Below are 16,865 nucleotides of genomic sequence, written 5' to 3'. Positions count from 1 at the left end.
AAGTGCAGGGCTCCATTCTCACTGGCCTCAGGTGAATCCACCTGGCCCGTGCGGAAATGGGGCAATTTCTCTAGATCTGTGCTCAGTGCAGGGCTTGGTGCCGACCACCGTCACCAGCCTGCCGGACATCACACGAATAAGGAAAGAATACAGGACGGCAGCCTGCAGATATTAGAAACGATATGGGATACCAGGTCCCCGGGATGGGGGCTCACCCTCGCAGGCCCGGCCTGCGCGGGAGGGGTTGGCGTCCCGGGCCGTCCGGCACCGACAGGTGTAGGAGCCCTCGAGGTTGATGCACTGGGCAGCAGGGGAGCAGTCGTGCCCCAGGCTGTCTGCACACTCGTCCCAATCTGCCGGGGGAGCAGGAGAGACACAGGACAGAGCCAGTGAGAAACGGCCAGAAGCTACTCAGAAAATAAAACAGCAACGGAGCAGAGCTCTTCCCAGGCATCTCTGCAGCAAACCGTCAGAGGGATGCAGGCTGGGAGTCAGCGGCGTGCCCTTGGCATCCAGCAGCACTGGGAGGGAGGCCCCGCACAGAGCCCCCCCCCCCCCAAGCCTGTCCCTGACCCAAGATAGTACATCTGCCCCTGCCACCTCCAGTGCCGGCTTGCTGATTTGGGGGCAAAGACTAGGGGATGTTGGTTCCTTCTGGAGCAATTAGCACCCACTGGTGTGAATGCATTCCTCTCGTTTATTCTTTGTTCCCAGACTCCCCAAAACGGGATGCTTTCCCTTCTCTCTGATGTGCCAACATCTCCTAACATTCAGCACTTCAACAAAAAAAAATAACCAAGCCCGAAAAGTCTGGTTAAGTATAACATGCACTTCTAGTAACACAGATAAGAATGGCCCTGGAACACCTGCTGGGAAACTAAGAATCCCAAAGACCCCATGTCACTGGGAACCCTTCTGAGCTGAGCAAGGAAGAGTGTTAGGTAAGGGAGTCGACCCCCCCAGGGGCCCCCCGTGCTTGCTCATGCACCACACCCGCCACAGCCTGGTAATTTCCAACCAGCGGCAGCCAGGACTAGCATCAGTCAAACCGTGAAAGTAGGTTGCTGGGGATCCCCGTTCCCTTCCTTCTCCTGCCCTCTCCCATCCCCTCTTCCGGTCCCCCTAGTGACCGCCGTCCCCACTCTTATAAGGAAACACCTGAGGGTGTCCCACATCTTGACACGTGACTGACGGACAAAGTGCTACATGTAATACGTGTGATTTAAGGCATGAATGTCTCCAGCTATATTCCAGGCTCGGAGGAGCTGAGGGGCAGTTTTCCCACACCCCAGAATCCATCCTTCAGCTCCCTGCCTGTCGCACCCGCCCCAGGGGAGCAGGTGGCTGGGAATGGAGTCGTCTCTGCCGGAGGAGAGGGCTGGGGCACCCGCCCGGGCTGGGTTGGGCTGGACGGCCGTGCGTGCCGAGGCCGGTCACAACGCCCTTCCGCACCAGTCTCCCCAGAGCTGTAGGGAGAAGGGCCTGATCTGTGCTCGGCGTGCCAGAGGAGCTGGGACTCAGCCCGGATTGAAGGCAGGACAGGGGATGAGTTGTTTTGTGCAGAGAAAACCCAACATCCACGTGCTCTCCGCTCCTGCTGTGGTTTTCAGTTCAGCCTCATGTGAGCTTCACGGAAACAGCTCCCTGAGAGACCAGGTTCACCAGCTGATGCGACAGTTACCCCCCACTCCCCACCTGGGGCTCCTGAATAGGCAGGGCCCTGGTGTCTCGGCCCCCGGGTCTTCCTGGAGCCCTGCCCCACCTCCAGCCTGCAGGCAGCTCGAGGAGTTTTGGGGATGGAGCCCAGGCTGGCCTGGCAGCAGGGCCCTGAGGAGAGCAGAGGTCGAGACCGGAGCTCGGAGCTCGCACCACTGAACACCTGGTGGCTATTTTTAGTCGTGGTGAGTCACCGAGCCTTTGCTCCCCTGGCACGCAGCTGGCTAGCAAGCCCAGAGTCAGGCACGACAGCTTCTTGCATTAAAGCCCCAGGCCAGGTGGTTCTCGAGTTCAGAGGGAGGAGGCAGGTCTGTGGTGAGAGTTGCCAGGTGGCCTTGGCACCTTCTGGACCCGCCAGCCAAGGACGCGGGCAGGGGCCCCGAGCGTGGGGCCGCGCTCTGCTCCTGCCAGCCGCGCAGCTGGGGCGAGGCTGAGCAGGCCCCCGGAGGGTGCGGCTCATAGGAACAGGGTGCTGCTCAGCAAGGGGCCCGCCCTCCTGGAGGAAGACCAAGGACACGTGGCCACCCAGTGACCCCCCTCCCCCCGCAACAGATGGGCCTCAGGGAGAAGCTGAGGTCATGACAACATGACCCCCCACGCTGTTGGGACATGTTGACTCATGGCAGGCGAGAGCCCCCAAATCACCCAGGAATGCTCTGAGGCCGCCAACAATAGCATTTCTGTGCGAGCCACAGAGGAGGGGGGCTCTCTGGGCTGTGGTTCATTGGCGTTCTGTGGACTAGCCGGGCATGTGCTTCTCCTCCAGTCGGCCGTCCGCGGGGCTGGGGCGCTCCTGGGGAGGGCTCAGGCCTGGGCTGCCTGCCGGAGTGGGGGCTGTGGATGGCAGGGGGAGGGAGGGCTGCCTGCAGGTTCCGGTGACAACAGCCAGCAGTCACTGGGTCAGAAGACCCTGCACGGGGCCAGGTGCCCCCCACCCCAGTCACTGGGCAGAAGAGGGGTCCCAGCCCCAGGGGGCCTCCCACAGCCACCCTTCAGCAAACAGCCCACTGTCAGGCAGGGAGCCTACAGGGTGAGAGGTAACTGCTGAGGGGTTTCTGGAACACTTCACATGACCTGCTAACAACCCTAGAACACTAGCGACGAAGGTGCCTCTTCTCTGCATTGCTTCTTGGAGGCCGCCTTCAGACCCCAAGAGCTTCCAGGCTGGCTGGAAACCACGGGGCTCATTCACACACTTCTAGAGGCCAAAGTCCAGAGTCGAGGTGTGGCAGGGCCTCCCTCCCTCTGGGGCTCTGGGAGGGGGTCCTCCCTGCCTCTTCCAGCGTCTGGGCTCCCTGTGTTCCCGGGCTCGTGGCCTCCAGCCTCTGCCTCCGTCTCCACGTGGCCTTCTCCTATGTATCTGGGTCTCTCCTCCTCCGTGTCTTCTAATTCAGGGCCCTCCCCTGATCCGGGATGATCTCAGATCCTTACCTGACTTTTATCTGCAAAGACCCTTCTTCCAAACAAAGCCTGAAGTTCTAGGTGGACATTTCTTTTGGGGGCCACGACTCAACACACTGGCAAGGATCTGGAGTAAACTAAAGCCTGGTGCACAGGGACAGGCTGGGGAGTAGCCGGAAGGGCTGGCTGGGCCACCAAAAGATTGCTCAGAGCTGGTCTCAGGTGGGTCCTGGGGGTGCCCGCTGAGGACGCCCCCACAGGGCTCCCCGTGCCTGCCCTGCATTTAGCCCCCAAGCCTAGGTAAGCAGGCCTCCCAGGTGCAGGGGACCCCTTCCATCTCCATCCCTGAGGGTGAGTGACAGAGCAGCCCCCAGGCTAAGCAGGCAGGGGTTTTCCAGGTGTGACTTCAGATGTGACAGTCCCATGGCCTTCCCTGCATCCTTGGGGAGGGAGGTTAGGACAGCAAGCCAGAACACAGCCAAGCCCAGAGATAACAGCTCGCTCTCAGACACCCCTTCCCCAGACGGAGCCCCAGGCAGGCTCGCGGACGTGGAGGCTGCAGGTGCTCTCGCTGCGGGGAACTTCACCCCCGGGTATGAGCAGCAAAACCTTTCTTACATGTCAGCATGTCTCTCTATCTCACTCTCTATCTCTCTGTCTCTGTCTCTCTCCATGTCTGTCTGTCTCTGTCTCTCCCCTGTCTCTCTGTCTCTTTCCATGTCTCCATCTCTATCTGTCTCTCCCTATGTCTAGATCTCTGTTTCTATATCTCTGTCTCTGTTTCTCTCTTCTCTACCTCTATTTCTGACTCTGTCTCTCTTCTCCGCACCTCCCCCCAATCTCCTCTCTCTCTGTCTCTGGGTCTCTCCCCCTCCCCTGATCTGTGACTTCCTGCCTCAAGGCAACATCAAGTAAAATTACATAACGTCTGGGCCGAGGAACTAGACGCCCGCATTAGCAGGTGGCAAGGCGGCCGTGTGCAGGGCCCTGACGCAGAGTCAGCCCCCAGTGCCCATCCCCTCCAGGGTCCTCCAGGGCCCTGCCCCAACTTGTGTTCTGGGCCATCTGCGGGAATGAGCTCCCCCTGGGGTTCCTCTCCCGCCCGGAGCAGGGAGGTGTGGGATGTAGACGGACTGCCAGCTTCTGTACAGGAACACAGAGCAAGGATACGAATTTCACGTACTTGATCAGTCGTTTACAATAAAGCAAACGTGGACCTGCAATAACGTGGCTGGGCCTCTCCGGGGCCTGGTGGCAGACTTGGGTGTGGAGGGGAACCGACCTTGCATGCGTGTCCCCTGCGGGTCGATCTGGAACACCGTGCTTGCCAGCAGAGGTGGGAGCATGGGGGCCAGCGTGGAGACTCCCACTGGGAACTCGGGGTCCCGAAACGTCAGCCTGAGCGTCACCACCACGCTTCCGGCCTGGAGGGAGACGATCCGCACCGTCAGCTTCCCCCTCCTGTACAGGTCGGATACTGCCGGCGGGAAGGAGTTTTCAACCTAGTGGAGAAGAGGCAACAGACGCTCAGAGCAGATGCTTCCATCGGCGTCTTCAAAACCATGAAGGGGGGCCCGTGCGACGGACGGATGGTGCACAGAATCTGTCCCCCTCACGACCAAGACGAGGTGCCCAGCAACCAGCCCCTCGGGGCAAGCAGAGACGCCCCAGCTCCCCGCACCCCCGTCAGGCCTCCCCAGGGACAGCCGGGCAGGGCCCGATCGCTCTTTGTGAGAATCCACGGGAACCTACAATCGGGCTCGCCGTCACGGAGCAGGAGACACCCTGAAAATCAGCGTGCAGGTAACGTGTGTGTGAGACAGACAGACCGTGAGTGGCTATTTGGAGACACCCCCTTCCTGGCTGAATCCCCAGGGAAACACCCAGGCAAGCAGGCGCTCAGTGCCAGCATGCCCAGCGCGGGAGGCCAGCTTGGCCCCACCCCATCCCCCCACCATGCCTGCACACGTGCGAGAATCACCAGACAGGTGAAGGAGGAGAGACACCCTCCTTCCGTCTGTCCCACGTCTACACATCTTGCAAGCAGAAGTGCTAACTGCCCTTTTGCTCCGAAGTCTCTTTCTAAGACGTCTGTGGGGTGAACAGCCTCAGGGGAGAGACAGTGGCCCCTTCAGAGCAAAGGGCAGAGTTGTTCACGTCTGCCTCCGTAAAGATAGTGTCCCTTTCTGGAGCAACGTTAGGCAGATTTGCTCCTGGCCCTTTACAAGATTCAGTTTCCCTAAGCTCAGAGCTCCCCGGCTGTGACCTGCTATGTGCACCCCAACCCCGGGCCCCTCCATGTCACCCCTGTGGGACTTGGCACCCAGAGGGAACTGTCACCAGTGTGATGTTCCCGCTGCCCACTCCACTGTGGGGGATAAAGCCCTCGGTCTCCACCCCAGAACCCCACGTCGTCCACCAGCACCACCTGACAGGAACAGCCTAACTTACCAGTTTGCAGGAAAGATAAAATCTTAGACCATTCATGGTTCTCCACGGTTTAGCAAGTCCCTTTGCTCTCTAATTGGTCTGTCCACCCAAGGGTAGACAGTGTTAGCCACTGGCCTGGTCCTCCCGGGCTCTGTGCTGTTGTCCCCTGCTAGCCACGGGGAGGGATGGATGCCAGGATCCCTGGTAAATGCCTCCCCAGTGCAGCCACTCCAAAGCAGGGCGAGAGATAGATACCCAGGCCCCCCAAGATGGAAGGTTCCACGGAAAACCCGGCTGCACCAGCAAAAGCCCATTTGAACCAAAGCATGGTTTTCAAAGACAGTTGGCCACAAATCTAGATTCAGTGCTGCATAAGGGGGAGCGTTTGGGTAATTAGTGCGGGGTCTGGGCTGGGGTGGTGCAGTCGCTTAGGAGGGGCTCAGCGCCGGGGCTGGCGTGTGCAGGTGTCTCGCTCGGACGCCCCCGCAGGGCACCATGTCTGAGCTCCGGTTTTACCTCGCCGAGCAGCTGTCGAGAAAAGTCCTGGAACTCGGGGCTGCTGTGATTAAGCAGCTCCTTCGTCACGTTGCGGTTTAGGACGCGGATGGTGACTTCGAAGACGCGGGCGTCTGCAACAACAATAACACACATTAGCCAAAATCGGTGATGCACAGTCACATGGTTTGCAGGCCCTGTTCCCCAGAAAGTCTCTTCTTCTGGGGGATGTTTGTTATATCTTCCATGACACATGGAGGCAGGAGTCCGGGACAGGGAGCCGCGGTGGGGGACACGGAGGGAAGGACGGTTTACCTCTGTGCTGGAGGGAAGGAGCCTCCCGACACACACAGGCTTCTAAGCCAGAGCAGGGGCCGGCAGGACAGGAGCAGATGTCCCACGCCATCAGGAACCCGGACTCAGCCACCACACACAGGGTCTGAAGGCCCCTCCCGCCATCTGTCACCCCACGTGGCTGCTGCCTTCCCGTCCCACTCACACGCATGGCCAGCCAGGTCCTCACGCGGGTCCCACCCAGGCCCCAGCACTTGGAGACCAATGCACCCCGTTCGCCCAGGACTCTCCAGGTGTGCGCCCCGCAAGTCCCACCTGGAGAACCTCCTCTGTCCCCGGCAAACCAGTCGGGGCGGTCGCCCTGCGAGGGAGGCACCCTTCACTTGGACATAAGCAAAGCTGGACAAGTATGATGGGACGGGGAACACGTGTCTCTTTCATCACCGAAAGTGAACCCAACATCCATCGCAGGTCCCGCCACGTCTCTGCTTCTCTGATGACCTAAGAGCCGCTCTCCCCGAACGAGCAAGTTGAGCCCAAAGCGCAGTTTATCACCACTGTGTGCAGGCGCCACAAAGGGCCACAGAAAGGTCACCAGGTTGTATACTGTGTGTTTCCAGATGAGGGGCCCTCTGGACCCTCGCCCATCTTCAGGGCAGGAAGAGTCCCTATGATGTCAGCCTCGACCCTCCCACAGCACAAATCCTCCTGGTCAGTGCCCATCCATGCCCGGGGAATCCGAATTCTCTGCGAGGCTCTGTATCCACTGCGGCCATTATGTCCACCGCCGCCCTAGGTGGCCGGCTCCTATCACGGCTGAATTAATTAGATAGAGAGCCTGGAAGGTGAATCGAGCTCCTTAACAGAGCAGTGTGCACACAAACGGCATTTTTACAATATGGAGAAGGAAAAGAAAACCAAGGCTGGGGAAAGAAGAGAGTTCAGGAGTCTTCTGGAACTTTCCCGAGGGCACAGGTTGGAAAGTTCCCAGGGCACGTCCTGCTAGACAAGAAGTTGCTCAGTACATTATCCTTTCTGAGATGAGCTGGGGAGAGAGCAGGGGGCGAGGGACAGCAGCGAGCAGGGCATGGGGAGCACTGGGGTGTGCCCTCACTCCCAGGATGACCTAGGGAACAGAGTGCTCCCTCCACTTACTCCCCGCAGTACCTGGAAAACAGAATGAGCAGATAAGGTGCTGCCTGCTCCGAAATCAGAAGCCTCATGCCCCAAGGTTCGCGTGTTTCATGGCTGGGGCGGTGGGGGAGCCCTCTGGGTGCCCGTTCTACGAGCTATGACAGTTTAGCAAGGGCCAGCCCCCAATTGGCTCACAAAGGGCAGAGGGCCATGTCCTCAAAGGCCTGCTCATGCCATCCCTCATTCATTCACTGCCCTGGCACTGGCACTAATCTCTACTTCAGACAGACCCCACAGAGTGTCACATGCCGTGGTATCTGTGCTCTGTCCCCAGACCAGCATGTCTGGGCGCTCCACCGTCCCCACCCAGCAGCCAGCCCAGGACACAGTTCCCGCCCCCAGCGCCAGACCTGACCAAGGCCTGCCCCACTCAGGGACAGCCAGGCCAGGCCCAAAGGAGAGGGAGTCATGGGATGGGGCAAGGTCAGCCCCCTGCAGAGCGCCCCCCCAACCCCAGCCACACCCACTGCCCTTTCCAGAGCTGACTCGCTGGTTCACACCCATAACGTGTTTGTTTGGGTGAGAGGAAGTTGCTTCATGGACCCATCCGGGGGGCACTGCGCTAGCTGGCCAGGTGCCTCATGTGGGACATGAAACAGGCCCGTGAGGATTTCACATGATGCTCAGCTCTGGTCTGGGAGCTCAGCCCTGTGAACTCGGTGTCACAGGAGTTCTATCAGTGCATGAACGCCGCGGCCATGTTCGCTTTATTACACTTTCTTCTCTGTGCTCTCTGACTGCTAAGTCCTTCTAACCAGAAGATGGGCTCCCGCAGTCCCTGGTCACCTCAGGTGTGAGAGTGAGCCCCCCGGGCAGGACGAGATGTAGGGGCGTGAGGGGAGCCGTGAAGACCGCAGACAGCCACCACGGCACTGCTCTGAGGACAGAGAGCCCCCACCGCCCCCCAGGGAGGGTGGCACCAGGCCGGCGACAGCCTCTGCCCTGAGAATAGAGCGAAGGAGGATGTGCATCTCGGGGCCGACAGGACGAAGGTGGGACCACAGCCTCACAGGTGACAAGCGGAGCACGTGCCAGTGCACCTACCTGTTCTGACAGTCAGCGTGGCCGTGACATTGGCCCCGCATGCCTGGTAGCTGGTCTTCACCACATACAGCTCTCCGGCCTCCAGCCCAGCCACCTGCAGGGTCCTGCCCGTGGTCCTGGCGCTCCGGAGGAGCTCCCCCGCCTTGTAAACCCGCACAAGGAACATGCGGGGCCGGGTGGAATTTAAACTCCAGGACACCCGGAAGCTGCTGCTGGTGACGTTGAGGGTCACGTAGTCCCGGATGGGAGGGCAGTCTGTGAGCACAGAACAAGTGAGATCAGCAAACCAAAGCAAAATCCATCAGTGGGAAAACGTCAGATGCGACAGAACACTCCTGCACAGCAAGGAGACCACCCACGAAGTGAAAAGACAAGCTACAGAACGGGAGACGACAGTCACAAACCATACGTCTGATAAGGGGCCGATACCCACAACGTGTAAAGAACTCCTACAACCCCATAGCAAAAAAACAAAACAAACAGAAAACCCACAATCCAATTAAAATACGGGCAAAGGATCTGAACAGACATTTCTCCAAAGAAGACATCAGATGGCCAACAGACACGCATGCTCGCCGTCACTGGTCATCAGGGAAACGCAGATCAAAACCACAGAGAGACACCGCCTCACATCTGTCCCAACAGCTAAAAACAAAACCACGAGAGACAAGCTGCTGGCGGGATGTAGACAGAGGGGAGCCCTCCTGCGCCGTTGGTGGGAATGGGGTGCAGCCACTCTGGAGACAGTGCGGAGGTTCCTCAAAACATTCAAAATAGGATGACCATAGGGTCCAGCAGTCCCACTGCCAGGCGCGTAGCCACATGGATGGAGACCACGTGGCCCGGATTGTCCCAGCCTCCGGAGGACACCTGTGGCCGCCTCCATCTGGGCGTCCAGGAAGAGCTCAGTTCCGTCCAGAACTGAGCTCTTCTTCTGCTAGCTTTCAAGGCCACAACTGGCAGGACAGTGCCACGTGTTGGAAGGCCTTGATGGGGCTGCCCGTCAACCATCTTCCAACATTCAAAGGCTGATCCCACCTCTGGGACCCGGAGAAAATGGTCCTTCGACCCCTTCCCTCCGTCTTCGCTCTGACATGGATTTTCATCCTTCGGTCACAGGACACCTTGCTGCCCACTAGCTTTCCGACGTATTCCTCTTAAAAAGTGTCCCCAGAAAATACTGTTTGATTCTTGACCTTGCGTGATCCGAGGGCACTGCTACCTGAGGCCTCCCCATCCTGCAGCCGTGAGCCAGACCTGGGACCTGACATTTGTCTGGGCGACGCACATCATCTTCCCCGTGTCCACGGGTCTGGACCCTCGTTTCTTCCGGGCAACCCTGACCCATCTCTGGCGAAGCAGTTCGGAGGCTACTGGGGATCCTGCCTTTCCTGTGGTCTCCCGGGGCGGCCTCTGCTCCTCTTTTCCCTTGAGCCCGTCGGCTTGACTCCTGAAGCTTGGAAAGGTAGAAATGCTGAGGATTCGAGCCAAGGTTCTGAGCCTCCAATTGTCAGAAGCCTGACTGCCAGTGAGGAGCGTTGGCACGGGTGAAGCGAACGGCTGCGTCCCGCCGGCCCTGGCTGTCTCTCCCGCCGGCAGCCCTGCCCTCACCAAGCGCCAGGCTTGGGAGACGGCTCTTCATGGAGCTGAGTAGCTATTAGGTGCCAGCTGGGAAGGAGACCATGTCGGAAGGAGTGAGGGTGACCTTGAATACAGTTCCACCTGATCCTAAAACGGGACGTGTCCCGGAATAGCAGGCGGGAGCCGTGAGGTACATCTGATGACTTTTGTTCTGTCAAGAATCCAGCCGCCCTGCATGCCATTAATTGGATGACTAATTTCACTAGAAAAGCAGCTGAAACTTGTGCTGGATTTTCCACGGGTTTGTACCTCCAAACCCTCCCAGCAGACTGCTCATTTATATTAAGCCTCTAAATGGAAAACACATGCTGTTCCCCTTAGCAGTTGGCATTCCCTGACGTCCTGATCTGGACACTGTGTTTGTCTTTTCTGCCTCTTAGAAGTGAGGTCGGGGGTGCAGCTTTTCCTAGTGATGTTTCGCTCTCGAAACATCGGCCCCTTATCTTGAAGGAATCTTGCAACTCAGGACGTCGAGTAGCATGGCACAGTGTGGCTGGCAACATTCCTAACTATACTAGACTCTATAGTCTAATATTATATCAGATTGCTAGCCAGGGTATTTTCAGTTACTGTATTCCAACCTTCTCTGCTCGCTGACGGGACAGGACTCTCCCCCGGAGGCCAAGTACGGGAGAGGTAGGGTGGTCTGTGCGAAGCTCTGTGGGCACATTTGTGCATGGAGGGCGGGCTGAAGTCTAGTCAGACTCCAGAGTCATGACGCGAACCAGAGGAGTGTTTTGTTGCCAGAAGTGCGGCCGGCAGGTGAATTTCTTTAACATCCAGGGACCTAGGAATAGCCACCACCCCAACATGCCTTTTCACTCATTGACAAATATTGGTTGAGTGCCTACCATTTGCCAAGTGCAGAGGCTCACTGGCAGTGACCAGGAGACAAGCCTCCTCACTCCACAGAGCTTCCTCTGCTGTGAGATGGAACATTCCAGTAGGAGAGGACTGACCCTGGACGCCTCTCGCTCCTGGAGCAGTGCTGGGAACCAGTCCGCTTCCCAGCATCAGTTCGTGGCCTTGCTCCTCCCCACAGCAGAGCAGGAAGAGTCAGTCAATCATCACCCCGGTCAGCTTCTGCATCAGCGAAGAGAAAGCTCCACTGCTCTAGAGTGCTGGCCAGCTCCTGGCCCTACGCACCGATGTGGGGGGGAAGGGGCACGGCCACTGGGCCACACACGCCCTGTCGGATGCTCCGTGGCCGCTCCGGATCGGAAACAGATAATCCAGGATGAGAGCAGTGCCCTCCAGCCAGCGCGCGCTAGGAAATGTGGCCTCGGCGGTGGACAGGGCCCGGGTTGTCTGTTAGAACCAGCTTTGGGATCGTGTACCAATGGTTACCTTCCTTTACCTGGCGTTTCTCTTCTGAAAATGAGCACAATACGGGCAGGTGCCTCCTGGGGGGGGTGGGCGGGGGCGGTCCTAAGGGTTAAATGAGGTGAGACCATAAATCACTTATTACAAAGCCCCAGGGAGCGTTAAGGGCTAAGCAGCTCTTGGCCGTGTTGTTATGAACAAAGGGAGGGTCCTCACTGTTCTGTCCCTTTCAAAGGGAATATGAATTAAATGACTGACTCAAACCCCGTGATAACAATATGCTCCATAACCACTTCACAATGTTAACGCAAGTTCTGGTTTTCATGGCAGAGTGGTGGAAGCAAGCTAAACGCCCCCCACCTTGAGGAAAAGAGCAAAGAGTGTCATATCACTGCTGTAGATGATTACAGGGGTCCCCCTTATCCGCGGGGGATGCATCTCAAGGTGGCCAATGCCTGAGCCCCGGGTAGCCACGCATAGTACCTGTATGCCGTCTTATGATACAGAACTCATGAACAGGCACAAGAAGAGATTAGCAACAGGAACGAACAATCAAAGCACAATTCTAACAACATGCTGAAATGAAAGTCATGTGAATGTGGTCTCTCTCTCAAAACATCTCGCTGCCCCGCGCTCACCCTTCTTGTGCTGACACGAGATGACAAAACACCTGCGTGACGAGGGAAGCGAGGTGAGTCACGTAGGTGTTGTGACCTAGGGTTAGGCTGCTGTTGACCTTCGGACCACACGTCAGAAGGAGGATCATGGGCTTCCCATGCTGCGGAGGACTGTGGGTAAGTGACCCCGTGGAAACCCCAGGGAACGCGAAACTGCATATAAGGGGAACCGCTCTGTCACTCCACCATCGAAAATCCTAATTATGAAGACGAGTTGGCTTCCAGAAAACTTCATATGACATAACAGTGAGTGAAGAAAGCAGGATACAAAACTGTATCGACAGCAGGATTTCAATAGCATAAAAAAATCGGGCAGGGAGCGGGGGGAAATAAAAACAGTGTGCTGGGCCGCCGAGAGGGCCCTTACCTTCTTCTGCTGGTACAGGTTGTTAAAGTAATAAACCAGGTTCCGGAACGGACTCTCCACGGCCACATGGAGTGGGCTGTCTCTGCCCCTAGGCTGTGCCATCGGAGAGGGGGTGCCGAGGCATCACAAGGTGCCCTGTCCTACAGCCTCTTCTCTGGCCAACCCTGCCTGTAGTTCGTGCCCCGTTGTCCTGGGGGGACCTGTCCCCACCGCGCCCACTGTCCCATCGCCAGCTGCTGCTCCCGGGTACCCTGGCCGACCTGCTGGCTCCCTGCTTTGTGCCCGGCACCAACTCCATTAGAGCGGGATCAGCTGCTCCACAAAAGAGGAAAGCCCACGGGACAGGGCTCCACCCCACAGTGTGCCACTCATGTGGAGAACATCTGTGGCACCTCAGGCCCAGGCTCCTTCTGTCTTCACTCCCCCATCGCTAGGGGTCTAACCTCAAGGTCCCCATGTGGCTCAGATGGCGAACAGGGCCTAGGCCACCCTAGTGCTGAGTCCAGCCTGATCTCAGCAGGGCCAGGACCCTCAGGCAGTCTTCCCAACTCTCGTGGAGACGTCCACTCTCTCTCATTGGCTAAGGTGAGTCACGTGGCCACCCCACCTGCCAAGGGGGTAGAGAAACGTAGTCTTTGCAATGGGCGCATCTCCACAGAAAACTCCCAGTTCCGTCACTAAGGAAGGACAGATGGGGTTCGGGGTCTGCACGACCCCTCTGGTCTGTTCTCCAACCAGCAGCAGAGCGCACCTGGACACAGGTGCGTCAGGTCACCCCGTCTGCCGCTGGGCGCCCTCCGGAGTCCCTTACTCAGTCTCTTACTCAGAGGGCAGTCCTGCCAGAGTCCTGCTTGCTCCTCTCCTGCCACTGAGCCCTCAGGAACAGGGACAACCCGTATCACGGAAGCACACGACAGCACCTATGACGTGTGAAGCAGTCTTGCCAAGAAAAGGTCAGATCTGAACCTAAATCTGACGCTACCTCTGCATTACGTTCTCTGGTTTTTAAACTCAATTAGCCAACGTCCAGCACGTCATTAGTTTCAGAGGGAGCGGTCAGTGATTCATCCACTGCGGGTAACACCCCGGGCTCATCACATCACGTGCCCTCCTAGTGCCCGTCACCCAGTTAGGGGTTCTTAACCTGGATGGGATCGTACACAGACGTCAGGGGTCCAAAAATGTAGATGAGAAAACGAATCTTTATTTTTACTAGCATCTACTAGAATGTAGCCTTTCCTTTGGTCATGACTTCGGTGCCGCCAGAAACCACGGAAGTCTCGTACCACAGGACAGCGTGACCTCCGTAAGCATCATCTGTGCTCATCGCTCCCACTGCTGGACTGCACGATTTGATCCATGCATGAAGATGTGCACAGCTGACAACTCAGTTTGGGCTCCCCCAGAAGCAGGCCCTGAGACAAGGATTCTCAAGCAGGTACTTCAGGAAATCTGGGCAGTAAAGGGGGGAGAGTGGACCAGGTTCCTCCAGGAATCTCTGGGACATGAAGGCTGCTGGTGGGGAGACAGCACAGCCAAGTCCAGCAACGGACCATTGACCGAAAGAGAGGGGATGGCCTGGCTTCAGGCAGCTGCGTCACTATCTGGGGTCATGACATTTTGACAGCTGTCAAAATTTGACAGTCTCCGGATGGTCAGTCTGCTCGGTCATCATGCATATTTGATGCATGTGGGAACATTTTAGGAAGGGATCCATTGGCTTCATCAGATGAGCCATTAAAGGAAAAGCCAACTGTGGTTTAGAAAATCCAGAGACTGGGGAAAGGTTTTGAGGGCCCCTGGATGCCAGCTGGCAGATCCCAGCTTACGGGAAACTCAGCTGGGGGAAGGGGCGCCGGATCCTCCAGCAATTACAAGGAGAAACAGGGAGGGAAACCCCCAGACAGCATCAAACAACTGTCAAAAAGTTATGATGGTGATGGGACAATGGGACATGTCAGCAGACTGGGTGTTTGATGGGATTAAGGAGCTGTGGTTTTGGGTTTTCAAAAGATGATATGATCTGGCATTTGGGTTTTTTTAAATCTCTCTCATCTCCTAGAGACACATCCTGGAGTGTGACCGATGGAGTGATATGTTGAAGGGGGTTCAGAATAATGAGGCTGGGGGCGGGCAGCAGATGGGGACAGAGATGGAGCAAGACGGGTCCCCAGGGGGTCAGCAGACATTCATCACACTCCTCTCTGGGCTTGTATTTGCCTACAAGTTTCCAGAATAAAGACTTAAGAATCTCCGTGGCCTTATCACACCTGTGCAGGGTGGGTCCCGCCGGGTCCTGCCCCTGTCCCCAGCCCCCTCCTCCGTGCTCAGTCCCCACCACCTCCTGGTTCCTGGACCCCACCGTGAACATGCCTCCACTGGGGCCTGACCTCACTCCATGTAGGAGTTTCCCGAAGCCGCTGTAACAAACTGGTGCAAACGTAGTGCTCAAGACAAGAGAAATCCACTCTTACAGCTCTGGAGGTCAGAAGTCGAAGACGCAGGTGTGGGCAGTGCTCTGCTCCTCCCGGAGACTCCAGGGGAGAATGCAGACCCTGCCTCCCGCAGGCTCCATGGCCAGGGGTCCCTTCACCTTCAAAACCACACACAGCACCTGTGTGCCCTCCGCTTCCCTCGACCGTCTCCTCTCCCTGCCTCTGAGCCTCCTGCCTCCCTCTTAGAAGGAGCCTGCGGTGACACTGCCCCCACAAGGAATCCACCATCGACCCCAGCTCGAGACCCTTAGCTAATCCCATCTGCAAAGCCCCTTCTGCCGTGAGAGGGGCAGCTGCAGGCCCTGGGTCAGCATGCGGGCAGCTTTGGCTTGTATTTTTCAGCTACCGCACTCCTGCCTTGTGGGCTCACTCCCGACTGCACTCTGGTCTCTGCCCAAGGACCACCCTGTCCAAGGGCCAGCCCCGGCCACGGCATCTGAGACCACACCCGAGGCCCCACCCCACCCATCACTCTCCTTCATCTTGGTAGCTGAACCACTGCCCCACATTTGGAATTTGTCCACATCTGTGTTGTCTTCCTCACTGAAATGGGAGCCAAGGGAGCGCGGGCTCTTAGACACAGAAGAATCCATTAGAACAGTGCCTGGCGCATAGCAGACACTCGTTAAAGTGTGTCGTACACACAGATGAATGAGTGAAAGAATGAAGGGTAACCTGACCCTCGCTGCTCCCTCCACGTGAGCTGGGGTTCCAGCTGCTTATCCCCCACTCGCCACCCCAGCTGCCCCCAGGGGCCAGCACCTGGGGCCTCGCCACCTACAGACACCCCTCCAGGCTGTGGGCGCCGTGCCTGCCCTGAGCCTCATACCAGAGCTGCTGCAGGTGACCGTTATCGCCAGCTGGGGACGGCCTTCGGGGAGGGGGAGAAGACAGTCCAAGGACGGCCTCCCAGAGGAGGGAAGGCCGGACCTGGGTCCCAGAGCCGCCAGAATTAGCCAGGGCCTCTCCCCACCAGCATACAAATGTGCTTTGGCATCTGCCATCTTTTGAAAAGGCCCTCCTGAGAGTCCAAGCCTCCTACAGGTCTGCTCGTTGTCTGAGCTCTTCGGGGGACACATCTGTGAAGGATGGTTCCTTCTTGACCGCTGAAGGCTCTTTCCCGCCGTGCTTCCTGCCTCGCCCTGGCAATGTGTCAGCACCTCGTCCCACAAGGACTCCAGGCCAAGGCCCCCTTCCCTTCTCCCAGCCGTGCCCATAGCGTTCGTGCCAGCTAGATGCAGGCACCCCAGAGTTATGCGTGTAGCACGGCCCCCTCGGAGCTCCAGCACCAAACATCCAGCTCCGTCAGCACCTGGCATGGACCCGTGATTCCATCCCCATCTCACTTTAAACTACCATCATCGAAGACAATGCCGATAACCCTCGCCACCCAGACTCACCCGGGCATCACCACGTGTTCACGGTTCAACCAGGACGTGGTCGTGCTGCCTTATCCCCCTTCGTCTCCTCCATCGAATTTATCAGCAAGTCCCAAGGGCTTATTTCCAATGGATACCTGGATTCCACCTCTCCACACCACCTTCCGCCCCCAGATTCCAGCGCTCTGCTGACGGATGCCATAGCAATTTCAAAACGCAGCCACTCCTTACTAGAAGCCCCTTGAAGGCAGAAGCCAAACACATAGACCCAGCGCCCGGTACACACCCGTCACGTCCCCTGACCTGCCTGGACCAGAGCTAGCCATTTGCTTGTCGGTGTCATCTAGGTCGACCCTGTGGTCACAGGGACAGTCCAGATCGCTCCAGCCTAAGTATTGATCACGTCCCC

The 16,865-nt window shown here is 57.8% G+C and overlaps 1 protein-coding gene across 1 annotated transcript in view; it reads right to left on the bottom strand.

Moving 5' to 3' along the window:
* The window catches only part of UMODL1 (uromodulin like 1), a 68,082-nt gene that overhangs the window by 36,359 nt on the left and 14,858 nt on the right, over positions 1-16,865 (bottom strand). The window contains exons 7-10 of the mRNA XM_057306823.1: positions 8,575-8,829; positions 6,064-6,176; positions 4,400-4,619; positions 216-353 (exon numbers count right to left, since the gene is read on the bottom strand). Of these exons, the coding sequence (XP_057162806.1) occupies positions 216-353; positions 4,400-4,619; positions 6,064-6,176; positions 8,575-8,829 (726 nt within the window). The remainder of the gene's footprint in view (positions 1-215; positions 354-4,399; positions 4,620-6,063; positions 6,177-8,574; positions 8,830-16,865) is intronic.

This window comes from Ursus arctos, unplaced genomic scaffold (assembly GCF_023065955.2).
Source record: "Ursus arctos isolate Adak ecotype North America unplaced genomic scaffold, UrsArc2.0 scaffold_4, whole genome shotgun sequence".
Taxonomy (NCBI): domain Eukaryota; kingdom Metazoa; phylum Chordata; class Mammalia; order Carnivora; family Ursidae; genus Ursus; species Ursus arctos.
Note: the sequence above shows the minus strand (reverse complement) of the source record. Positions and strands in the feature narration are given on the sequence as shown.